Raw genomic sequence first — 27,215 nt, forward strand, 5'->3', positions numbered from 1 at the left:
AGACGCGCGCAGATGCAGTGATCATGTACGGAAAGGAGGCTATCGAAAATTATGCGCCATGTAGATTCTAAGCATGCGTCGTCACAATTTGGCGCGAAGGACTAGGCGGTCGAAACAAACAGGCTGAATTAAGGTATCCTCAAGAAGTTTACAGAAAATTCCCGCGATGTCGATGTCAATGCTTTCGTCAGGGATTATTAAGGTAGCTAATCAGCACAGTAATTCGCAATTATAAACATTTTGTTCTTAAATTGTCACAGGTTTTTTTAAGTGTGGATTCTCGACGACGGCGAATCAGTAGAAAAAAATGAAACGTCGTGAAATTACCGAGTTTAGATTTGAAATGGAAAACACTCACTAACTTTCCTACAATCTGATTAAAGCTACTTTAAATCGAGCTAAATTTTGAATCGATCTTCTTAATATCTAAGTTCACTTTAACAATTAGTCTATACTTTGTTAGCTACAATTTCATAATGTCACACAACATGGTACATTTTCTGGTATAATCTATGATTTATATTAAATGGGTATAATGCTTTTAGATAAGTTTATGATCATATCAGTTGTATGGTTTTAGATATTGTTGTGAATGGAATTTCTGGAACTTATATACGCTTCCATTATACACATAACTGTTTGTATACAACATACATTCACAGGTTTAAGAATATACATGACTTACAGTATCTTTTCTAATGAACTTAGTATTTTGAAGTCGAAAATGTTGCGGTTGGGTTGGGAAGAACAGGGGTTTGGGGAGCTTTTGCCAATGTATCTCAGTAAACATTCCTAAAAAAGTAAACAAATTGGCACATTGTTAGAGTTTGCGGAGTCAGCAGATATCAGCTAGATCTTGGGTGTGCCAAAAGCCCCATACCTTATTTGCAGGTGCACAAAAATAAACCAGAAATGCCAGATGCACCATTCAGGTGTACCAGCACTATAAATTTTCCAGTTTTATTTTTCATATATCAAGTTTTCAGGTGTGCCCCTTACTATCAGCATATTGAGTGCACTGTTACCATGCTCTGTATACTGGCACATTTTGGCAAGTCAGTTATTTCCTAGCATCAAATGACTTGAGAAAAAATTATCCAAGATTAACATTAATCTTTTGTATTAACATTCTATATAAATTTCCATACTAGGAGCTAGAACATTAATAAGCACCTCATGTTTTTATTAATAACACAATTGTTGGAATTATTAACCCCCAATGAAATGCCTGGCTATTTTGACTATCTTTGTGCTGTTACTAGAGAGTTCACTGCTAACAGTGCTGTCGGAAACCATGCATAATGATATTTTTAATGCAAAATGATATCTATTAAGTGAAAAAAAGCTAATTTATCTTCGTGGATAAAGTCAAACCACAGACTGCGTGAATAAATTATGTTTAAACTCATTATGATGATCCTCTCATTTTCCATCATTTCCAGGGTCAGTTTGGAGCTTGAAATTGTTTAAAATGCCATGCAAATGTTTGCTCATCCACTTTTTAATTTCAGATGTGTCGAGAACCTTGTACATGGTTTGACCCTATGCAAAATTCCTGTGATTTGTCTGGTTGTTGCTATATTTCAGAGTCATAATAATGAAAGAGAAAACACCAGCAAATTGTTGGTTCTACTAGATGAATGGCCTGTCTTTTTTGAGCTACTTGTGCTTCAAGATAATTGTTATCAAAAAAATTTTATTCAATAGGACATTTTGGTTGCTGACAGTGACAACCTTCCATCAAATCCAGTGGTCCAAGTTCTTGTAAGTTCAGTTGATCCTGGTTGAATTTTTTGTTGAAAAATAAACTCATTAGATGCCAGTACACACCATAGATCTAACAGCTTGGCTCAATGCACTTGGAAGTCTTATATTATCAGGACTTTGTGAACTGGCTGCCATACATTATCAATGTATTCGCATCACAAATTGATTTCTATATGAGTGAGAAAAATTGTGAACAATGAAGATTTAACTCAAGAATTAGAATAACCCTCATCAAGGGATAAAAGAGAGACTTTTACACTATTATGTATACTTCATAGTATTCTAGTAGATATTATGGTTAATTTCAGTTTTAATTTCTTGTCCAAAGGGCTTGAAAAAGTTGCAGTCATCCAAAGGACCAGATCGATTCAGGTATTTTAGTGTGCAAATGTTGCATTTCAATTCACCAATTATGCTGAGAATTTCATGAGGAAAAATTGGATTTCAATTTGATTTGTTGTCTAGTTGCTATCAAAAAATGCCCACAGTGACATCCTTATTACAAGCCCCATGTTGAATGTATTTGAGCTGTGTGTGATGAGAAACTGCTGGGTGTATACAATGAAGCTTGTTGTAGCATAATGAGAACACATTGAGCACATCAAGCACATTGACATCAAATGGAAGAGTGAAAACATTATTAGGACTTGAATACTTTTTATATTTTAATGTAATAAATAGGTTTTTATTCATTTATTTTAAGAAACTAGCATCTTGTTTATATTCCTTCTATTTCCAATTAAGAATTGCAAGCCATTCACCCTGTTTATCATTATTTGGAAATTTCTACCCACACTGTTTATTCCAGACCCCCTGTTTATTGGCTGTCAGGAAATTTTTTGCCCATTTAATTTTGTCCAGGCCCCCCACCTATCCTGGACCCGAGAGTAATGGTATACGTTCTAATTATCTTGAAAAATTATTAAAGCCGGTAGCTATTCTAACCATTTCTTGACTCTCATGGATTAACTTGCTTTGCAGAGTTGTTCTGTCAGATGGAGTGAATTACTACACCTGTAAGTTTTTGCTATTTTGAGTGTGAATATCATTTACTATCTTGATAAAATGCACATGTGCACCAAGCCCTCTATTGTCATGCCTAATCTTAATTCTTTATTGTTTTGTTCCTAAATGTATTTGACAAACTGAATGTCCAAAACATTAATATAATGCAACAACAAGTAAAGTGTGAGTTGAATTCTTGATATTATTGGCATGTTGTTGTGTCCGTTTTGCAGACTTCAATTTGTCAGAAATACCTTTGTCTTGTTTCTTAGAGAAAGAAAACGTTTTTAAATGGCAGTCAGTAGCCTATGCTAATGACTTCCAGTGGTTGCTAGTGATGCCAGGAGCTAGGTCTACATAAAATAGAACGGTCTCATATTCACATATGATAGTTTCATGACAAAATGGATTCTTATAAGATACAATTAAGCTACATGATATTCATACTAAAACATAAATTAGATATTATGATCGTTTTTCGGTATTATTACTCCTGTTTTCTTTACATTTCTACTACCTTTTTATACCAGCGGCTATGCTTGGAACACAGTTGAATGATATGGTGGAAGCAGACACTATCGAGGCAAAGTGTATTGCTCGGCTGGAGCAATATACTTGCAATGTGGCTCAGAACACAAGGCTAGTGGCAGCTATGGCATTGATTTATTTGAGAAGTATAATTAACAAAAAATAAGTCAAATGCAGATGGAGTGGCATTTGTTGGTTCTCCCTTAGGACACACTCTGGCTAAAATCAAAATACCATATTATATTTGGCAGTTAGGCTCTTTTTTATATTTTTTAAAGTAAAAATTCTGAAAAATTTTCATTATTTGATTTGTTACCTTTATTTACAATTGCTATTACTTGTTGGTGTTTAGCTTTTTTGTTTAAGTATGTACACACAGCAGCAACATTATTTCAGTCTACTTAATTGGCATATCTTGTAATTGATTATTTATTGTAACACATGGTATATATCAGAGCTATATAAAACAATTTTTTATATACTATGCTGATTATTGCTTTGTTTGAATCTCATCCTTTTCATCTTTGAATAATTGAATCTATTTTTGTAAAACTGTGTTAGCATATTTTATTCACAACAAAACATTAAAGTGGTGTCTTTATGCTTGAAAATTACTAAACTTATGCTTTATTGTCTATCTATGGTGAGAAACATTTGATTTTATTTTAATGAATCTTTTAATTTACAGAAAAGTCATTGTTGTTTTGAGTATGAAGATAATAAAACCAGCAACTGAAATTCCTGGAAAGATTGGCCAGCCGGTACAACTTTCTGATCAAATAACTGTAATTGAAGAGATGGCTAAAGAGATGAAAATGCAAAGTAAATCATCTTTCTTATTTATAATACTTTGTCTTGTCTTGTTATTATAATTCTCAAAATCTATGAAATGATTTGAAAGCCACCTCTGATTTTGCAGTTTTCGAATGATATTTGCTGTTTTTAGAGATAAGGCAATATTTTGCGATTATTAAAACTAACTTTCCTAGATGGTACAAAAGATCAACATCAAAGTTCAAATCAACAGAATCAGGTGCAGCCAATGAAGAGCGCTGATAGAGGTAATGGCTGAAATTTTGTAATATTCAGTTTTCTGAGACATGAATATTAGAGAAAAAAAAGTACAAAATATTACCAAACAACATTAGAAATGAGCCAAATTACAACAAATACAAAACTGCTGTTTGTAACCATGTCACAAGAACGTTTAATAATTTATACTTAATAATACTTTAATAAAATATTCATACTTTATTTTAAATGGACATAAATTCCTTATATTTCATTTAGCTTTTTATATCATGTTTTAGCTTGATGCTTAGGTTTTTACCATTAAATTTTTATATATACCATTAATTTTTATGTTTCTATTAGTTTTTACCATTTGTAACTTTGTAAATTTTTTTAACACACAACGAAAAACCATGTAAATGGAATTGTGTTTAATATCATGTCATTGTGGTTGAGCATGGTATTAATATTTTGATACAATTTTGTCCATGATTTTGAATCCAAATTCTTTTTGCATTCGAAATTTAGATATGCAATAAAATCTTGTGTATAAAAGAGTAATAAAATTAACTTTAAAATCAAGTAGAATAATTTTCATATTTAATTCCTAGGTTTTGGAAATGGCAATGCCAATGGACAGCCAAACCCCTATGGTGCAAATAAAGGAGGTGGATTTTATAGTGGAGGGTTAGTTGTTACTTATGGAAACAAGTTTCAGTGACCTGATAGAGAAATATTAAATCCAATATCTAAAAAGTTTAAATAAATATGAACAATATTTTTTGAAAGCAGTCTCCCCTAATTTGTCACTATTTTTGGTTAACATAGAAACTACACATGAATGACATTTGATAGAGAGCATTCATCGGGTAAGGAGTTTTACACAACAGTAAACATGGAATCACATCATATGATGTTTGTAAAAGCAGCTAATAGAATATCTGAATAATATTATCTGGTATTGAATCTTGGTTTGAGAGTGTGCACAGAGAGTTTGCTTTTTTATACTCTATGAACCTTTTGAGTTTTATATACAGTACCCTTTTTAAGTTGTACCCATTTATCAGTTGAGTTTCATGACACTGTGTGACACTTGCACTGATTTTAGTCCCAAGATCCAAAACAAACCAGTTGGAGCTGGTGGTATGATCATTCATCCAATCAGCAGCCTTACACCCTATCAAAATAGGTATGTATATAATTATATATGGTAGAATTTAGGCTAGAAATCAGACATGTTTGCTGTTACTCCAAGTTTCATGTTTGAGCACTCATGAGAATGCAAGCATGAAACTTTGAGTTACTGCGAACATGTGTCATTTTTAACCTAAGATAGATATATATTTCTCTTGCTTTATTATTTCATGATTATGTGGCCATATCTCAGCCAGTTTGTGTTGTATAGTTATCTAAGTATTGTTTCCTAAATAAATATATAACATTTAGTGTAGTATTAATCTAGATGTAACTGGGAAATCAGATGTTGTCTATTGCAGACTGCCTGATGGACAGTGTATGTTGACTGTTATGTAGACTAATTGTATGCAATGTTGTTTAATATGTCAACTGTAATAGCTTCAGTATTTCAGTACTGGTAATTGCTTCAGCTTTGTATTGAGAAAGAGTTTTTTTCTAGATGGACAGTAAGAGCAAGAGTAACAAACAAAAGCTCAATAAGAACATGGAGCAACTCAAAAGGAGAAGGGAAACTGTTCAATGTTGACTTGTTGGATGAAACTGTAAGTGAGCCACATTGAGCATCATTTTCACAATCAAGTGTTAAGTAGGGTCATCTGCCATGAAAAGTTTGATAAATTGACTTGTGCAAAAAGTAATTTTTTGATGCTATAATTGAGACAACTAAGTTGCAGTTAAAATTTAAATTTAAGTACTTTTTATAGGCAATGTTTGGCTTAATTGGAATTCTCATCTTACAGAAGAATTTTGACAATAACTGTTATATGTTCTTCAAAAAAACCAGCTATATATTTTAGCAAAACATTAGCAATTGCACAATATATTGAACAAAACTACCTTTTTTAGCAAGAAAGATAATCCTCTATCCAAAGGGAGAAATGCTGTGCGTAGCCAGATCCATGAAGTCTTGGGCCAGAAGATCGAGTAGATTGTGAGGCGTGATAAAACTGAATCTGATTCCCATTTCCCCCATTAGTTTGATTAGTTCAAGGAGAAAACCTTTGCTTGAAAGGAAAGGGATACAACAAAGTGTTCGATAGAGAGACAAACTATGCTAAAGCTTGGACATAATAAGAAGGGGTGGAGCCAGTGAAGGTCCTAAGAGGAGGCAAGGGCATTTAGGAGGAAAGTCATGGGACATCTGGTCTCGAGGGGGAAAGAAAGGACCCTGAAAGAATGGAGAGAATAGTAGAAATTTTTAGCAAAGAATAAATTTTAAAAGCTGCTTTGATACTGCCCCTATAGATTTAATTTCAGTTATGATCTGCTTCTTGCTGGCCTTCAAACTTCCCAGTAAATTGTAGGTGTTAAATTTCTTGTAGCTGTTGACTAACAGTTGTGTTAGGCTAGTAATCATTGCTTTCATTGTCTCATGTCAGATTTGCAACAAAAATTTGACAAAGACAGAATGAAAATATGCATTTTAATTCCAGCCGCTCCTATCAATACTTGCTTAAGGCTATAATTTAACATGACTAATGTTAAGCACCATATGCTTGAATGTTTGACATCTAGAAAAAACTCTTAAATCTGTTCTTCAATTTTGTACAGGGCGAGATAAAGGCAACTGGCTTTAATGATGCTGTTGACAAGTTCCATCCATTGCTGGAGGTTGGAAAGGTAAGCAGTGTGATTTAGACTATGCTAGGCAATCCATTTAAATAAAGTACAAACATAAAAGATATTTAGAAGTTTCGGTGCAGAATGGCTGTAGCTTGGCCGTGTGTGATTATTGTGATTTTTAATACTCTTGCTCTTTTTGCATACCGCATAAAAGTTTACAGTTTCCTGTTTAATGTTTTCTTAAAAAATTATTTACCTAAGTAATATTTCAGACAATCACGGTAAGAAAGTAATGGATGCTACATAAAAACATCCGATTTCATTAAAAAACACAACAAAACTCTGCAGGTACAATTTTGGGTCACTGAATTAACCATGATTCTTATTTTGGGAACCAGGTTTCTTTTATTATGTGTTTATAACTTTACATAATTGATACGGAATTTCTGCTCTGCAACATAATGATATCGCTAATGATTTTTCTTCTTCGTTTTCCTAGGTTTATTTCATTTCAAGAGGGTCTTTGAGAACAGCAAATAAACAGTACACATCTCTAAAGAACGATTATGAAATGTACCTGAACAACGACTCAGTGATAGAGCAGGTTAGTCATTTAAATCATCAAACATTATTTTAACTGTCTCGATTAATTAAAAGCATTCTATTCTGATATTTTGCATCGGTATGTCCTGGTAGGTTTGATACCAAAGGTCACATAGTATGTTATGTTTCAAGGGTTGACATCTAACATGAGTAAGCCAGGACGAAATATTAGTTAACTTATGAGTTATTTAAGCATTTTTGCTTTTTAATGTTAGCTCGTTCCTGCCTTTCTTTCTTTGTTGTTGACGCAGTATCATCACTTAATAAACATGACCCGGTAAACGGCTTGTTTTCAATTTTCCATATCTTCTTGGAGCATGTTTCTATTAAACAACAAAGAAAATGCAAAATTTATAGAAAAAAATGCAGAAAATGTTTGAATGTTGGGTCTGCTTTTACTTGAGAAATTTAATGAATAGCAGATTGCAAGAGACTTGAATTAACTACTTCCGACAATGCTTACAACGAAGCTTGTATCTGTCTTCAATTAGAGAGTTTATGTATAAGAGAGTAAAAACTTTGTGGAAAATTTTAATTCCCTTGATATATCTGCATTTTGCTTTCTTTGGTCAATAGAAAACGTCGGTGCCTTGTTATCACTTCGATTTTCATGCTAAGTGCGATTATCGTCATCATAGCATGAGAATACATGGGAAAGCTGCCTGATAATTGCATTAAACCTGACATTCAGAGTTGCAGCTTAGAACCGTCCTGTTGTATGCAGAGAAGTGTCTACAGCTCTGCCTATACTGATATGGCATCTGTGATTATATGACAGACGGGGATGCCGGTTTCCATTGCTTTCTTTTACATTTACATAAAACTTTACGGGGTTTCACATGTCTTTTTTATAATTATACTTTCTGTCACATTTTTATATTTTTATACTCTCTTTTGACATTTTTCTTTATTTTCTAGGTTTTTTACAAGGTCCTTTTTATTTTTCTAATTCTTAGAAATAAATGCTCTCATACTATGTTGATCTTGTTTTAGTGCACTGAAGATGTCGATTTGCCACAAGTTCAATTCAATTTCGTGGCTATCAGTGAGCTGGAGAAAATAAACAAAGACGCCATAGTTGGTAAGATATGTATAAAGTTGTCCAAAAAAGGAAGCTGTGCTTGGCGCACTTAGTAACCTGTTGCTAATTCTTAACAGTTTTGTTGTTTTTCAGTATTTATTTGTTTTTGTTATTACCTAGTTTCCGAAATCATTTTTGTATGGCACCAGGAAGCTGTGCTTACCAATTAGTGTCTTGTTCTAATTCTCGATGTGTCCACACCTCGTGCTCCTTTTACCAGGAATCAGAGAGATTTCTCCTCAATCTAATGAAAGTTTGGTCATAACAGAGACTTAAACTACAGACCCTTAGATTAGGAGTCCGTGACCCCAATCAATTTGTCATTGAACTAGGAACCATTAAACTGGGAGCCATTCTCACACCTAGTTAACCAGTCCGACAAAGAATGAATGGAAATACGAATTTTGATTCCAGTTTTACCCATCAATACTAGTCTAATGCTATGGTTTAACATGCCTTCAACAGTTATATTGTTATTTTTTATATGATTTAATAATATACGTGTGGCTAAGAAAAGCATATTTGTTTCAGATATCATTGGAGTGGTCAAAAGTGCACAAGATGTTGTCCAGATAACGACACGGAATGGCAAGCAGGTAAAAACGATATATTTTATCGTTAAAGCAACCCAGGATAAGCAATCAGCGAAAAACCCTTTTTTTGTTTCCATTGCTTTTAATATTTCTTTATGAAGCAAGCAAACAAGAGAAGTTTATTTTATGTGTTGAGCTGCCATAGTTGACAAATAATTCAGATAAAAGAAAAATTTTAGAATAATTAACTTAGTTTCAACTAGAAGTACAAGTGGCCCCTTCCACCAAATCACTGTCGATTGTAATTTTGCTTTGCTCAGAATAGAAGATAGAAAGTCGTAAATAGTCAGAGTTTAGTGAAATAATATTTTCCAAATTTAAAAGAAAGATGTAGATGTTGTTAGTTGCAATAATTAGACATTAAGTGAGTAAATTACGCCTTTACACACGAAAATTTCTCAGACGACAGCATTATTTTCGTTGACTTTCCGTAGTTTAGCTTAATCTAGTCGAAAGAAGAGTCCTAAATAGTTTTATGAGGCTGAAAGTTTTAGACCGTTTTTGAACGTCTGTTGTGCGATTCTTTGAAAATGAATATGAATTTAAGCTCCTGCTGAAAAGAATTTTCCCATTACTGTCCCTATTTAATTCTTGCCTCCAACAGGTTTCCAAGAGAGATATCAATGTTGTTGATCGTTCTGAGGCATGCGTCAATGCCACACTCTGGGGAGATCAGGTAGGCTTCTTGCTAGTCATAATGTAACGGCTCTTTCGTCAAATTGGAACAACCTTCGCCAACGTTGTGAATGTTGCTTGCAACAATAGCTTGTTTTGACCATTTAGAGACAGGGCTAAAGATGATATCAGGCCGGGAGATCAGTGTTCTATCTATCATGTGATAAAAAAATATGCAATTTTTCCACCTAATCTGTAACTATTATTTTTAAAATTCAACTTGCAACCCTAACCAACATAAAAGATATTCATTAACGTTTATTTTAATCACCATATTAGTAATATGTAGTGGTTCAAAAGTATTATTTTTATCAACTTGTTTGCCTAATTCATTCGTTTATAGTTAACATTCTGAGATATTATTCGATTATTAGGCTGAAACTTTCGACGAACATATGAATCAAAGTCCCGTTGTTGCAGTCAAAGGAGCTAAAGTTTCAGATTTTGGAGGTGTGTTTATTTTGATGCTATGTTTTCTGCTTTTCTGTCTTCTTCTCAAATAACACATATAACCTCAAAATTCATTCCTACTCTATCAATAACAATTATCAACTGCTATGTCTGCTAAATCGAATACACACGGTATCTTGTTTGTACAACTGTATTTTGCCATATTGTTTATCGGTTATTAATTTTTAAACTCTTTCTATTTTATTTCTACAGTTTTTACTTCATTTATTTTTTATCATGGCCAGATATGAAGATATGGTCTGCGTCTTGATCTCGAAAAAAATATCGGACAGATTAAACTTATGACTGAGTCTTGCTTTCATTTAGGCCGATCTCTTTCCGTGATGAACAGCAGCGTGTTCCACGTCAATCCAGACATCCCAGAAGCCCATGAGCTACGAGGATGGTGAGCTTTGAGAAACTTTCGTGATATCTAGTTATTGGCTTGACAAGCAATACTCTATTGTTCTTAGTAGGCTTATATTGGGGGAAAATATTGGATTGTTTATTCAAAAGGTTATTTGTTTCTAAAGCAACTTGTAATTGGTTTTTGTGCTTATTAATTGTTTTACTTATGTGCTCATCTTATTTTATCCTTAGTTTTCATTGTTAAAGTTTCTTTACGTTTGCTTACCCTTTACTTCATCAAAGGGTTTTGCATTAGAAGTTAATGCAGCAAAGAAGAACCATTACAATGTGTAGCATGATAGGGGAATAAATGGAGCATTTGTGATTTGACTGTTGCTCAAACTAAACATCTTTATAGCATCGAAAGAGATATTTATGAAATTTATTGGGAAATCTGTTTCAAGTTTTTATTGATTTTGTTTCTGTCATTCCTTCTATCTCTACATTTTCAGGTACGATAAGGTTGGCAAAGATGCTGGAGTGAAGTCTCTCTCTGGGCAAAGAACAGAAGGTATGTGGTTTTGTATTTTATTTGATCAAATTGTAACACATCAATTGGTAACTCGAATTCTTGTGAATGTATCAGTTAATTGTCGTTTTGTCATCAACATTCAAAGATACCACCGCAAAATTTTCGGTTTCAGGATCACACTGTTTCGTTTTTCTACTTAATTTTAAGTTATTTTAGTTAGTTTTAACTTTGCCGCAATAGTTTTAATTTTCAATTAAGGTAGACTTTGTATCCAATGTTTAATTAATCGATTGAAATATAAATCAAGACTTGAGTAGAGTTGTTAAGGTTGGTTTGAACTTAAGCAGTTTTAAGGACCGGGTTTCATTAAGGCGACGGAGAAATGTCACTTGCATACGTCACTTTTTGTGTTGAAAATTTCTTGCACACATTTCTTAGATGATTATATTTTCATCAGGAGGTGTATCTGGTCAATTCAAGACACTTGCCCAGATGAAAGAAGAGAATCTTGGAATGGGTGACAAGGTAAACCCTTGTGCCTTTGCATTTTATATGTCTGTTGTTATGGATCTTATGCTCCAGAAGATTTGATTCTAGCATAAATCTACTGTCAGCATATATATATATATCTGTTTTTAAAATACACGAATACTGCTTCTGAAATATTTTATGTAGAAAGCGTTATTCGTGTTTTTCATATGTTTCAGTTTTTTATTTGTTATCTTGTTTCAGCCTGATTACTTCTCAACCAGAGCATCTGCAATCTTCTTTAGGAAAGAAAATTGTCTGTACAAGGTGAGATATTTTCATTCAGGAAACAAATCGCACAATCCATGCTAAAAGTTTTTAGACGGTCCTGCAGTTAAAACGATCTTTTTAAAATTCTGTTGTGGCCGGTGTGAAAAGAACGAGAATTGTACCTCCTCTTACAAAAACAATGCTGCTTTTGAATATATGTTTGCTATGAACTGGGAAAGACTAAAGCCTTAAAAGTTATTTTCATGGTCAAGTATGTTACATTGTTTGTAGGGGATGTGAATATTATCTTAAACTTTCAAAAATCTAGTGTAGCATACCTCAATCAGAACAAATCAAGACTTTTAACAGATATTCTGATATTTTTAAAAAAACAGAATTTTTTTCAAAGGAAGCTTTGATGAGTTCCTGCATTGTTATCAGCGATTAAACGTTTTAGATAATTTCTATAATTTGGTTCTCTGATTTTGCATAACTCACATGCTGTCTTTAGCATATATGCAAAAGTTATTTTCGAAGAAAATGTTTTTGAATGAATGTCTAAAACTGTCGCCCTTCGTTTACCAACCCAAAATAGATGAATGTTGATGTTCTACAATTTGCAACAGACAGATTCCATTACGTTATATAGTGTTTTTGTGTAAACCGTGATTTGTCTCGCTAGGCTTGCCCAAGTGCTGAATGTAACAAGAAAGTTATTGACGAAGGTGGCGAATATCGATGTGAAAAATGCAATCGATTGTATCCTGAATTCAAGTACCGAATGATCCTTTCGGTAAGATAATCTATTCTTTGCATTTTGATTTTCATTGAAATAATTTCTACTTCTTTGGCAGTGTGTATGCTTTGTTTTTCTTAAAGGCTCTTACACAACCGGTACGCTTTGCGGCTATAATTCTAAAGACCGGCCTAATATCCTACTGCATGAAAATACAAAACACAGTCAATTTCTCAAGACAACTGCCGCTAAGCATGCCAGTTGCGCAAGAGCCTTTAAGATAATACGCTGCTCAAATTTACTTTATTTGATTTCTTCTATTGGGTACTAAGCGCCGTTTCGTTTGTTAAACCAGAGTTGTTATAGTGGTTTCTATTTCATTAGCAATCCAGGCCATTTCCTTCGCTGCAAGTTGGCTCTCTAAGTTTGCTAGCAAAATAGATAATTCTCATAAGCAGGCATATCAGATATTCTTCATCTTTGTAGTTTGTGCTAGCGCCCAACCTGTGTTCATATTTAGTAGTTCTGTGGACCTCATTATTGGTAATAACTCGTAAGAAATAGTGATAAAATATATTGTAGATTTCAGACTGAAGATGAATATGAAATCTGTCAAGTTCTAATTTATTTTTGTTAATTATGATACCCAAAGGCTTTTTGAGGATTTTTCTTTCTTTAAAGTAACCAAACTGGTTTTTATGTAGACAAATATTTGCGATTCAACCTCAAGTCAATGGATTACATGTTTCCAAGAGAGTGGCGAGCAAATCCTGGGAACAACGGCGGATGAAGTCGGGCGTATGAGGGACAATGTAAGTGCCCATCTCTCAATCACCTAAAATTGCCTTTAATTAGGTATAAAAGTTGATGGAACTGCCTCATCAGTCCTGTACTAATGCTACACGTATTCAATACATAATGAAATATTTGCATATTTGAATGTCTGTAATAAAAGTGCAAGATATATTTTGAAGTCATGAGGTAACAGGAGAGCCATATGTTGTCTGATTATTTGTTATCTGATTAAGAATTTGTTTGTTGCCGCAATAAAACTAAAATATTTTACTAAATTTGGCTTGATAATATCATTTGTTGTTACATGCAATGTCCATATATTTTTCAATCTCTTTGTTCCAGTATTTGTTCCACTGATGTATTTTAACTCTTATGCTGCTTTCTGTTCCGATCCTTACCTGAAACCGATTGCAAATTTTACCAGCCTTTTTTGTTTACAGGATGAGCGAGCATTTGAAGATCTTTTCGCCGAGGCTTCCTTTAGAATGTACAATTTAAGACTTCGTGCAAAAGTTGATACATACAACGTAAGTCTTTTATTGCAAAACTTTTAAGTTTGGAACTTTTAAGGTCTATTTGAGTGTTTCGCCAACTTTTTATAAGCAGAAAGTGATTATTTTGTATCTTTATACTGCATAAAATAGCACACTTGCATTTGGAATATTTTGCATTTGTAGTAACATGCCGTTTTTATAATTTAGTTGCTAAAAACTTGCTCATAAAGTTTAACTTAAATAAGCTAATGAACACTGTGTCCTTATTGCCGACAACAAATTGATTGCGATAAGCCTGATTGGTGGTTAGTATTTTGCAAATTTTTACCACTGAATAAACATCCTCAATTAGTTTAAACTTGTCACTGATACTTATTTCTAACATTCCAAATTCTTAACGCAAAAAAAGCTGGGATTTGTGATTACTGATTACTGATTACTGATTACTGATCACTGATTACTGATCACTGATCACTGATCACTGATTACTGATCACTGATTACTGATTACTGATTACTGATTACTGATTACTGATTACTGATAACTGATATATGATTATTAGTGATACCATGTCACCGATAGAATCCAAAGCTCTGGTAATATCGTCAGACAACTCATTTTTCTTGAAGCACAGTTGCTTTATATTGCAACCAATACTTGTATTTTCAATGCTTTGTTCCAGGACGAGTCTAGGCTCAAAGTCATTTGCACAAATCTGTCTCCTGTCGACTTCTGTGCTGATTCCCAAAAATTATTGGAAGATATAAAAAAATTGGAAAATATGTAAAACGGACTGAATAAACTTGAAAAAGAGTTTTGCTTTTGTAACGGTATTAAATTTTTCATCATAAACAGTCGTGTTCGTGTTTTGTTCTACGCTGCCAGTGTTACAGTTCTCTTATTGATAGAGTAGAATTTGAGTTAATGTATGGTCAGGTAGATTGGCGGGAATCTTCACGTGTCAGTATTTCTAAGAATCCCTTTTATTTTTGCTAGTTTTGTCATACGATAGCTTGTAATGTTCAAGATAAAATTTCAGATTTAAGATGCGTGAGAAATTGCTGAGCGATCGGGTCTTCTTATAGTGTAATATTTTGTTGACAAACGATGGATTGTAATCGCTGGTTGTAATAGGTCAATATTCAGTGTCATTTGAAAAATACGAATAGCCAATGCACACCTCAGAAATTATTCTCTGTATATTTATCTAAGACGCTGTCTCTAGTTATCTTTGTATGCCTCGTTAAATGCTTTATGGATTTTTTGAAAATAAGCTTTTTGTTTCATTATTGTATCAAAATGATTTCATGATTAGGACAATTAAGAAACGAGGAGTACTGAAAACAGGCTGAAAAATCACCACTTTTAAAAAGAGACACCACTTGAAAATAAGAGCATTATTTTTACATAAATAAATGTGCTAGTTGTATCTTCACCTGTATTTAGATCCACTTATATGTAATTGGAAATGTCAGTTCACACTTTTTATGGTTACTGTGCTCTGTAATATTGTATTCTGTATATTGCTGCCGATCACTAAATTTATTACCCAAACTAATTTGCATTCCTTCTTGATGTCACCTTTCTTTGTTTGCCTTGTGAACTACAGAAATGCCACTTGTTAACTTCAAGATTGCACCTAAGCTTTTGTTCCTCTGCCAAGAAATAAAAACTAACGTGCGAATAACAGTAGAGAGTTAAAAATATTCCTTGCAGTGATACAATGCTTCTCATTATCAAACTACAAGGTCAAGCCTATTCAGATATGCGCTACATCGTTTTCTTTCATTTTGGGGGGAAGATTACAAATAACGGCATTTTTGAAGTATATGCAGTATGGACCCTTAAGAATTGTGTTTAAGTAGACAATTTTAAAATCTTTATGGAAACGAAAGTTTAATTTCCTCTTATTTGACATCAGTATTTCATTTGTCTGTCTTAGTTTCAGAAGAACGTATTTGATTTTAAATCTTTAATGAGTTAATGATTTCAATGAACCAGTTTACGTCTGTTTCAACATCAACGTTGGCATCTGTGAAAGAGGAACACGATTCTTCTTGGCCCATCTATGCATTACTTTCTTAAATGATGCTTGTGATTGAAGAACGATTGTGATTGAAGAAGTCTTTCATCTGATTATGCTCTGTCTTTTGCTATGAAAAATTTTAATACATTTAGATAAATAAACAGTAGGTATGAGCAACGCAAAACGACAAGGGACGATCAGATATTGATGTAAGATGATTTAAACACAAAAATGTACAAACATAAATACAGTTTCTCCTGCAATTTCTGACCTCAGTTGGCGGCTGGCGCACCATCGGAGACGGGACGCTGCGGCGGAGCCTTTTTCCTGGTAACGTTGATATCAAGACTTAGACTTACTCCATGAGCCTCTGTTTCGCTACTGCCTGCGTCCGTCAAGTGAGGCAGTAGCGAAACAGAGGCTCATGGAGTAAGTCTAATCAAGACTCATGGCTGCCGCTCTGTTCCATGATGGTGAATAACCCGATGAATTCTCGTCACGTTTACAATGAGCAACATACAAAAAATTGCAAGACAGGCTCTCATTACATTCACATCAAGGGATCATACTGCTTTTGCAACTAACTTTGAGAAGCTGAAATGTCTAGTAAGTATAGACCTTGAGTAATATGATATTTTGGTTGCTTTTGTGATTAGGCCAAGATAAGCCGGGTCTTTGCTTCTCTCCTTGCGACTGGCTTTTCGTAGAGCTAAATGCTCTAGAGCTGCATTTCTCCTTGAAAACCATTCTGTGTAATTGTTTCTGCTGGAGCCTTAATCTTCCGATAGGGGAAAGCCACACGCGGGCATGTTTGAGCGGTTGTTTACTTCGTTTAGTGCTTATTTATCATGAGAATTTAACTAATTCTGTTTGATTTGTGTCAAAATTTGTAACTAAATGATGCCACCAGCTATAATTGAAAGTCTTATTATTACAAATTTGTCAACATATGCATTTATTTTCAGGCAATTTCAATAAAACCATCTGATATAAACTTGGAACTGCCAATAAAGGAACTTAGCACAACCACAAGACGTTTTACTGCACCAGTCTTGTATGTCAGTATCGCCGAGTCAAAGTACTTTACCCTTGGTGTTTTTGTATTGAAGAATGGTGTGTCCATACCGTTACATGATCACCCAGGGATGCATGGTATATGGTATGTTCTGAAAATATGATTTTCTATTGGCGTTTTGTGTATAAGTTCTTTAAAGATAAAGTTTTAGGCTTTGTAGGCAGTTAGTAGTCTATTTCATAGCTAGAGGCCAGGGTGCATATTGCATTGTTACAGAAGCCATGTGCTTGGGCTTTTTGGATGCATTTCAGACATGTGAGTCACAAAAAAGTTGCCTTTGTCTAATCTAGTGTAATCCAATGAATGATTTTCTACCAAAATCTTTTGTTAAGTATTTTCTTGTATTTTCATATATATATATTACTCTTTAATCTTTATTGAGTTGTATGAGTTACTCCCAAGGCTGGTTATTCAGATTTTTCTGCTTTCCACAACTAAAGAGAATCCCATAGAAATTTCTAATTACATTTTATTGGGTGAGTGATTTTTGAGTTATTGTCTAGCCAAGTAAAAACAAAACTTAAGAATGCTGAATACCTCAACCTCTTTTAAAATGTAATCTTATTATAGGAATGAGATAAGGTCACATGATAATTACAAAAGAGGTCAAATTGAATTTATAGCTTTTGTTGAAATCACAATAATGGAGCTTGTCTTTTGTTTTTATCATGCAACATTCCCTTATAGCAAGGTTTTGTATGGTGCTGTGAAGGTTAAAAGCTATGATGTTTTACCAAGGTTTGTCTATTTATATTTAATGAAGGAAATGTCATCTTTGGAATTATGAAACAATAGGTACATAGTTATCAAGGTAAAATTGATTTCCAAGTGCTAATCCAAATTGCAGAAAGATAGACAAGGAGAAAAATTGACATTCCTTGTATCATGGTGGCAAAATTGTTGATCCTAATTTTTGTTTTGATACAAATGTTGATGTATGTAGCAAAGCCACTTTTATCTTCTGCAAGTACTGTATCTCTAGAACCATTTCTGTCTGATTTACATAGAAATATAATTCTGTAATCTACTAGTTCCTGAGGAACCTGCCCTACATGCTGAGCTGTGCCTGAGCTTTCCCTTAATTTCATCTTTCAATTTCCTTTTTCTATAATCTAAACTTCCCACCTCAAAGCTTTAAACATTTCACATATGGGCAACCAGTTTTTTGTAGTTTCACGTCTAGTGCATTTGAGTATCTAATAAAGTAAGACTTTTGGAATGGATGACAAATGTTTACATGTAGATTGGGGGCATTTGTGTGTGTCAGGCAAACACTTTGTGACTTTACTTGTTTGCAAATCATAGAATAAAAAGAATAAGACCCAATAACATCTTCTTTGTCAGATTTCAAACCTTCAACAACTACAATGTTAGTGTGATTAGAAAACCATTCCAGGTACTGATACGGACCTAAATCCTATATGAAATAGCCAGTGATTACCAAAATGTTAACAGTGATTAATTTTTTGTCTTTTATTTTCCATACACCTATTATATCTCTATGTGCTGAAATTTGTACAAAATTAATTCTTTTCCAGACAATATGATGATGGAAATGATTGCGCTACCCCAAACGCTTCTATAGGGAGTACGAATCATTTTTTCTTTTTTGTTGTTATATATACTTTTGGTCTGTTCTTACTGAAAATGAAATTTTTGTTCAAGTTTGTAGAAAGGAAGGGCTTTGCTATCTAGAAGGGGAAGTTTTTGTATTCAATGGGATTTCCAAATCCCATAGCCCCCATAGTGGCAGCTCTGGTAACAAAAATTGTCATGGGTAGGATTCTGTCAAGCTACTGGCATGTAGAATTTTGGCAAGATTGAGGTGAATTTAGTCTTTTCAGGAAACATGAAAAGCTATATATTAGCTATTTAATGACTGACCAAGTGGTCAGCCATTTAAGCTTCTTCATAAGACAAGGTTTGTAAGATATTTCCTTGTTCCTGTTTAAAGAAACTATTCCAAGATGGACAATTTTCATATAGATTTAGATGCAAAGTGATAGAGCAAAAAGTAACATGACCTTAAGAGATTATAGAGCAGACCAGACCAGAAATTTTCCTTCAATATACCCCTATGCATTACCTTTTTGTTAGCTGTTGATTCATCAACTTTCTTTAAATTGCTTTTTAACAGGGAAGCAAATTAAATGCAAATACAGTGGTGAAAGAATATTTGATTCTGAAAGCGAGTCTTGTATGCTGTCACCTGGTCATGGAAATTTTCATTCAATTCAATCTATCAAGTTTGTTACTTTTCATATTTGGAGCTATTTGCTCATTATTTCAAGAAAAAATGCTTGATTTTTAAGCAAAATGTTTAAACATTGGATTTTGTTAATTATACTGTGTCCTGTGTGTGCACCATTTCATAAATTATACTGAAATTTGCACCATTTCTGGCATGTCAGCAAATTTTTGGTGGCCCTTGGATCTTTCTTATTAAACAACTATAAGAAGGGTTACTTGCTTAAAGGTTTTAGATCTAGGAGGTGAAGTATGTCATATCTTTAAAGGGAGCATTGAAGCTCTTTCCAATGCAAAAAGATGCAAAACCTAAAGAAACCATGAATTTTCTTCAAACAATTGTCATATAAATGCAACATTGGGTGTTTCTGCCAGTGGATTGGACCCTGATTTTTCTAAGCTTACTAGCTTGCTAGCACCTTCCTCCACTTTCTGTGTGCCTGAAGCCAGATTTAAACAGTTCATGAGGTTCCTGCTTTTAGCGTAATATGTCTGTGGCAGCATTTGTGGACTGGTATACAGGCTAATGTATTTTGCCAAACTGTGTCTAATTTATTTTTTCTCTTCATCTTATTTTGCTTTCTTTCAAATGTAAAAAAGTTGACTATTCACTGCTATGCTTATATTTTTCTAAAATTTTGCGAGACCCTTCCTTTTCTTGTCAACTTTGAAAAAGATTAAATTATGAAACCTAATTAAAAAAAACCTTCAGAATATTGCCTTGGGTTTTCCCAATAAATTCTATGTTAGATGTAGTTTCTAGCCATCTCTAGATTAACTTAATCCAACATTTTTCTTGCCGCCAACCAAATACAATCAGCTAAAAGATTTTTGTCTGACACTCTTCAGAGCAAAAAACGCCAGAATAGGCCAATCAGAGAAAACAAACATAAGACCGGTATAGTTGTTCAATCAGTACCACGTGCCAGAAGTAAAATTACCATTGGAGTCCGAGAGAAAATACAAACTCCTTTTTATAATGTTTGCTTTTTTCAAAGCCATTTTCAAGTTCGGTGCTGCCAAAAAATTGTTCACAAATACAATCATTACATTTTTGTCCCTCTAAAATATGTTTCACCATCTTTTGATCTGAATTCCAGTCCATCAAGTTGACATGATGATATTGTCATCCTAGCCTAAAAATTATGCGAAATTGTGTGTTGATGTATGTAGACTACATACTATGCGACAGTCAATAGCTTTTAGAACCGCTCTCTTTGAATATGTCTTGTATAGCACATTAAGCCAATCCCTCCACTATCTACCCAGCATCACATCCTTCTGTGTTATCATTGGCCTCCCTTTTTGCTTTTTATTATCCACCTTACCAAAACGTATTTCATGAAAATAAGCACACTAAATATATTTTGTTAATATATAATCTAGCATGAAGTAATAGGGCTGTCTATCTTTTTTCTTGTTTAGCCTGGTAAGTATGAGACCTGAATTTCATTCTGAGCAGCTTTTTTTGCAAAGCTGTATATAAAAGTTGACAACTCAGTGGCCCCCAAAGAAAATACATATGTTTTTTCTTGCTCAAGGTTAAAAAAACTTAAGAACCCCTCGATTGGTAAATAGGGAGTAAAAATTTATTTTATCCAGAGAAACTACCAAGTCAACCAGATGGGTTGCAGTTCTAGCTTATATTCCATGATAGTAAAGCTGCACATTTTGCCCAACTCTCCCGGGCCTGACATGCCCCTTCAAAGGCGTAAGAGTTGTAAATTTGGTCCTATAGTGAATATGGTTGCCCATCCTATAAATAGACCTTTGATAGGCATGCTAGCCAGCGATTTTTTGATGAAATTGGACAACATGGACAAATTGCCAATATCAGGCAACAATTTCAAAAAATTTTGCTGTGTATTAAAATTTACTAAAGAACTTGAAGTGCCCCAAAACATGTATGTATTGAAAACATTTTTAGCATCAATGGCCAAACAAGGTCATCTTTTAATCTAGCTTTTGGAATCTGTCTCGATATATGAAAGATCCCGTCTTGTGTATAACAGTGGTGGACACCTGGAGGGGCAAGGAGGGCAGTTGCCTTTTACCATTTTGGAATACAATGGTATTTTGCCATCCTATCAAAGCAATAGGCTCCCCCCCCCAACATTTGAGCTAGTGTCCACCCATGGTGTAGAACAAGGCATGAGGTTAAAGCAGCTGATTGGTCAACAACAAGGAACCAATCAAAACATGACTATAGTCATATAGATGTTATGATATAGATATTTGACTCTACAAATTTTATTGTTAAAAAAAACATTGCTTTTAGAAATAATGCCAGTTTATCTTAGTTTATTTGCCTAGCTTGAGCAGTGCTGTTTTTCATTAAAATCTTAGATATTATGCTATATTTTGTGAAAACATATTGAAAAAATGTTGGCACTAATGTATCAAAACCAACCTGTATTGCTTCAAAATGCATTTTTGCATTTTTGCAATAAACGCTTAAGTTAGATTTTCATTTGAAAGGCTTGCTTACAATTCTTTCTTTCTATAATATCTCCATATTCATTAAATCTTTGTATTGCCTTTTTTTAGTGGGCAAGCTGCTTTTCTAGACATCCTTGCACCACCGTATGTAACTGGGGTATGTATTTATATTGTAAACCAACTAATCATAGGTGTAGCAGAACATATTTGTTATTATGACCTTGCAAAGAATTTGAATGTGATGCAGAGTATCTTATGGAGACAAAAATTAGGTTGAGTAACATCAGGTAATGATAAAACTCTGATATAATTTTGTAAGCATTTACTAAGTTTTTCTTCACTAAACTCTTGAATTATTCTCTTTTCTCTGACTAAGATTTCAAATTGTTTTAGGAACATGTAAATTTGTAATGTAATTGCTCAGAAATTTTGCTATTTCATGATATATGTGAAATTTTCTGGAAATGTTTTTTTCTATCTGTTTTATCTATGTCACAATATCCCTTTCAACGTAGTGATCACAGATAACTTTCACTTGTAGATACAGCTACACGATTAAAGATTTTGTGAACATAGATTCAAAAAACTTAAAAAGATTAAGTAATTAGACAACTAAATCAATGCTTTCTAGTGAAATTTTTCTTGGTAAAAACACATTTGATCATCACCATTTGGTTTCTCCCCAACGTTTGTACCGTTTTTAGACAAAATAAGGAGTTTATGATTTTTCAGAATCAAGAAATACTTTGAAATATTTTTAATAATTGAAAAAAAAGTTTTCCGGGAACTATTATCTTTTTTTCCTGTTTCAGCATCTTTCATAATTTTTGTGCTTTAGGAACGAGATTGCTCTTATTACAAGGAGTGTAGCTTTTCCAATAACAAGGTAAATTGTTACCTTTGGTATGTTAATTAAATGTATTAAATGTTTGAGTATGCAGTTGTAATTTCATGCTGTTATGCTTTGTGTATCATGTCTTTGTGAACTGAAGAATTACTTGCAAAATTATATTCGAGCCATGAAAGATCCAACTGTGATACTGTTTACAAAGCACTTTTACTTAGCATTAATTTCTTGCAAACAACGTTTTACTTCAAAACGATGCTGTTAAGCTTTTAAACCTTGCGATACAGCTTTTAGCTCGGACAAATGAAAAACTGTTGGGCTTATGTTGGAACACGCTCTTGCTCTTAGAATGCACTAATTTTTCATATTCATGTTCGTCATCCTTGAAAAGGATTCATGATATTTGCATATTTGATCTCCTACCCAGTAGAAGTCCCACCTGCCTTTTCTGCAGATCTATTATGTGAATAGCTTTTGTCGTCGCAGTTCATATAACTACTGTTTTTTTTCTTCTTAGCCATTATCATCTGAAAATGACAGGTTTGTAGAACGTTAGTGATAGGTGCTTCTGTGATCTGACATGATAGCCATTCTCTATTAAAACATATTTATTACGGTGTTCTTCAAGGAGATGTCTTAAGCCCCTTCCTTGTCAACATTTCAGCAATACATTCATCAAGTATGTCTAGGTAACTCTGAACAGTTTTATTTTCTCCCCATGCCAATGAATTAATTTTATGTCCTAATGTGAACAAGTAGAGAATAAAAAATCAAGACACTGTTTTGGCGCTTCTCATTATGGTGGCAATGAGCTTAGGGATAAGTGGACTACTTTCGTATGAAAAATCCGCTACTGTCCTTATCATTATCTCTCAATGAGGTGGCAATATTTAATGTTTTTATTTGGTTTTGCTGTCAATATTTATTAAGAATTAAATTTTGTCATCTGGCTTTGAAAGTGAACATCTGTTGGTCTTTTTCTTACCGAAGAAATATCAAAGCTTTAGAAAGAATTACTTTGTGAAATTTATTCGTTGCTTATTATATTCAAAATGCTTCATTTTTCTGCAAATAATATTTTTTTAGCATCAGTCTATGAACTGAATTTCTCAGGTCATTTATGTCCATTGCCGAAATCTATTTATTTGAAGAACCTTAGCAATCATGTAACGAGGGACGCAACACTGTCTTAATGCTCATATCAATTTTACAATGGGTGGTACTAATATTTCAATTCAGTTTTGCAAATTTCTTCAGTGCCAGATCGTCTATTGGCGTTCTTGGAACGTGATTAATTAAACGTTCTTCTTTGGTAAAATACTCCATACGGAAAGAGTCTTAAACATTGTCAATTTTAATACCAATGCAGTTTTGTAAGGAATTACTAACCAGCAGGAAGACAAACTGAAAAACCAGCTCTCAAATCAAGTAACGAATATCTCCTTCCTGCTAGAGAATTTGCTGAAATCATTTTATAGTTCTTGTCATTTGCACCAAGCTCTTTGCCTAAAATTTATCGTTCTCTTTAAATGTAATCATCAGTTCAACTTCACTTGATGTGCACTGTTTTTTTGTATAAACATTTACGTGATGAAAGTGTACCAGCTGCAAATAGGGAAGTTTTGAATATAAAAAATAGGATAATAAATAAAAGCTGGTTTGAAAATGTATATGAATGGCTTCATTGTTTTTGAAAGTACTTTTAGCAACTTCCTAAAAGTGAGGTAGCAATATGTTAATTGTTTTTTTTCATCATCCTAGTAAATATTGGTATGATTGTGTGATTTCAGCTTCGAACTTTGTGATGAGAAAATCCTATTGATATCAATATGAATTATTTGACTGTTAATATTCACTTTTGTAATTGGTAGTCTGATAAATGGAATTAGATCAAGGCGAGCGTGCTCTAGAAAGGCATGCTAGTCATGGTCTCATGGTTTTCTTTTCGTTTCAGCATAAGATGGCTAGTTGAAATCCCACAGCCAATGGATTTTTATTGTGACTCGTTGGTAAGTGTTGTTTGATTTAGAATAACCTTGTTTGTGATTGTTAGACAAAACTTCACCTGTTAGGCAACATTTGACCTTGTAGTAGCTCCTTTCACAAATTGTCATGCCACATTTTTTCGAAGTTTGATTTCCACTTGGAATTTGTTGCTTGGGAAAAACTTAGATTAAATTTTAATATCCTGTTATATTTCTGAAAAATCTGAACTGTCGTTTTTTATGTTTTTCTAAGTCCCTGCATTTTTGTTCTCTTATTACCCATAAAATACAATTGCCTTATTCGGAAATGCAAAATCTGAGGCAGAATGCACTGCCCGTGTAGTGAAAATAACTTGGACTACCAAGAGACTAACCAAATCACGGCCATCTTTAATCAGTGATGAAGCCTGGTTGTTTCAAAGACATCGGGCTGTGTCTATATAGATTGCAGTTTACACACACGGTCCTTAGAAATGCTGGTGAAACTATGATTTGACTGATTCAGACATCAATGCTTCAATAGTATCCAGATTGCTAGTAATGAATTTAAATCAAAGTCATTATAGATTTGCATTCAGATCTACTAACTATGACCTTGTAAACAAACTATGAGTATTGTTCTCGATCACGTTCTCCTTGACAATCTAATTCAGTATTTATAAACAAAATGATTGTTGTTCGAATAGCTATGATGAAAAATCGAGGATCAACAATTAGTTCTTTTTTAGTATGACAGTTTATTTTTAAGACAAATTTTTAAACAAATCAAGCAGCTTAAAATATCACATTCAGTGGCTGGAAACTTTATCGAAGATTCGCAGAAAATTTTGATTTCTATTTTGCTACCAGGAAAATAAATCTTTCTTCAAGCTTCTTGCTTTTTCTACATATCACAAAATTCCTTCCTACTGTTGTCCTTTTAGTCATTCTTACTTGTTCATTGGCTCTTTCTATAGCTCAAGATATCTCAGTCATTATGCAACCTTTAGAGTTAACTTATTTGTCACTTTTAGTTGTATTTCCGAATAGGTGTGCTAAAATAAGACTTTTTTCCTTTTTTAATGACGTTACACTTTAAAACTCTATCGCTCTATTCCGTCATCTCAACTCCTCGTGAATCGCACCCTATGCTACACTCCTGGTTGGACATCACAGTTAATGATTCACTCGCCAATTATTTTCAGAAAACAAAGAAACAATATTTTTCTTCTAATAGCGGAATAATGTTATTTGTAATATTTTAATAAAATGTGTGATTCTTTTACTTATTAATCTTTCAGTTTTATGAGAGCACGAAAACTTTAACATTCAATTTGTTTCATGCCTCAGCCATACAAAGGACCACCTATAGAATTGGAAGAATGATGAAGTGGATATCTCGAAAGATTGTCTGCTGTTCCAATAACACCTCGGTATCGAAAATGGAAAAGAATGCTAATGTTTTGGTACCTCCCGTTTTTATGCAAAAAGCAGACGGATTTTGCCACGATTTTTTCCAAGGATATATACTTTGGTTATGTATATGTGAAGAATTGATGAGCTTGATGCTGCCCAAGAGTGTATTCGTGTGCTGACATATCTATGCATTTTTAATATTATAATATATATGTAACCTTTTTAAATGTCATCACTGCATTAATAGTTAATATCTCACACGCAAATCATGAACAGTATTTTAATTTTCCCTATAAATGTACAAACGATAGAATTGAATAGCTACAAAAGGTTGTAATTGCTTTGAAAACAGATTACGTATTCGAAGTGAAAATCTTGATTTTGTTCTGTAACTTCTTGTTTTAAGCCTTTTGTATTGTAAGTAATTTACTGATTTTGGGCCTGTTTTTGTATTTTAGTTTTAATTTTTCGCGGGGGAAAAAGGGGACTGGGTATTTCTGTATTGTTTCTTAAACAAGATATTGGTGCAAATGGTACAACTTTTGCAAAATGTTAATCGTCACATGACAAGAGATGAATCAATAAGAATTTATTTTGTACAAAATAGTCAGAGATAGAAGCTTTGGATACATAAGCATTTGAAAATGAGTAGAAAAAATTTAACAAAAAGTGTTGAGTTGGAACAACCTACCAGTTCATGGCTATAAATCTACATGCTTTTGTAAGGTTTCTCTGTGTATTTCGTTGAGTTTATTCAATGTTTTTTTATAACGATAAACAACTGAAGAAAAAATGCAAAACATAAAAGCTTAAAGTGTTGGGCTGAGGGACAAAAACCTTGGTTATCGAGTTGCCCCTCACACCGCAAAATTAAATTACACCTGAGAGTAATACCCTCAAAAATAGCCATGGACACAAATGAATGATCACAATGTATTCGGGACAATAACAATTGACATCCTTATATAAGCAAATGTTAGAATTAATGAAATTATTCCAATCACTTTCTTTCCTTGCTTTGCACGTTATAGTGCTTGCTAAAACTTACTAAGCAAGGCTAAGTTTTCTTAAAGCAACCGGCATGA

General features: G+C 33.5%; 2 protein-coding genes across 3 annotated transcripts; both read left to right on the forward strand.

Annotated features, from left to right (window-relative positions):
* Window positions 1-46: 46 nt before the first annotated feature.
* Window positions 47-15,685, forward strand: LOC135682981 (replication protein A 70 kDa DNA-binding subunit). The gene is made up of 24 exons (XM_065198105.2): window positions 47-202; window positions 1,708-1,764; window positions 2,096-2,139; window positions 2,749-2,783; window positions 3,303-3,411; window positions 3,989-4,122; window positions 4,290-4,361; window positions 4,923-4,998; window positions 5,420-5,500; window positions 5,948-6,050; window positions 7,060-7,128; window positions 7,571-7,675; window positions 8,668-8,755; window positions 9,287-9,351; window positions 9,953-10,024; window positions 10,398-10,473; window positions 10,801-10,879; window positions 11,334-11,392; window positions 11,811-11,878; window positions 12,086-12,148; window positions 12,774-12,884; window positions 13,532-13,639; window positions 14,063-14,149; window positions 14,799-15,685. The coding sequence occupies exons 1-24, from the start codon at window positions 167-169 to the stop codon at window positions 14,901-14,903; spliced, it is 1,902 nt and encodes a 633-aa protein (XP_065054177.2). The 5' UTR covers window positions 47-166; the 3' UTR covers window positions 14,904-15,685.
* An 891-nt stretch (window positions 15,686-16,576) lies between these two features.
* LOC135682982 (2-aminoethanethiol dioxygenase) lies at window positions 16,577-26,496 on the forward strand. 2 transcript variants are annotated; one of them, XM_089109240.1, is made up of 11 exons: window positions 16,577-16,748; window positions 17,108-17,301; window positions 17,905-17,955; window positions 18,756-18,805; window positions 19,355-19,463; window positions 22,012-22,060; window positions 22,742-22,789; window positions 23,268-23,290; window positions 24,705-24,759; window positions 26,065-26,132; window positions 26,170-26,496. In XM_089109240.1, exons 1-10 carry the CDS (start codon window positions 16,650-16,652, stop codon window positions 26,098-26,100), a joined length of 714 nt encoding a protein of 237 aa, XP_088965366.1. In that variant the 5' UTR covers window positions 16,577-16,649; the 3' UTR covers window positions 26,101-26,132; window positions 26,170-26,496. The 2 variants fall into 2 exon arrangements, with proteins under 2 accessions (XP_088965366.1, XP_065054178.2); XM_065198106.2 differs by having other exon boundaries at window positions 26,065-26,496.
* The last annotated feature ends 719 nt before the right edge of the window (window positions 26,497-27,215 follow it).

This window comes from Rhopilema esculentum, chromosome 7 (assembly GCF_057945365.1).
Source record: "Rhopilema esculentum isolate cy_ngs chromosome 7, ASM5794536v1, whole genome shotgun sequence".
Classification (NCBI taxonomy): domain Eukaryota; kingdom Metazoa; phylum Cnidaria; class Scyphozoa; order Rhizostomeae; family Rhizostomatidae; genus Rhopilema; species Rhopilema esculentum.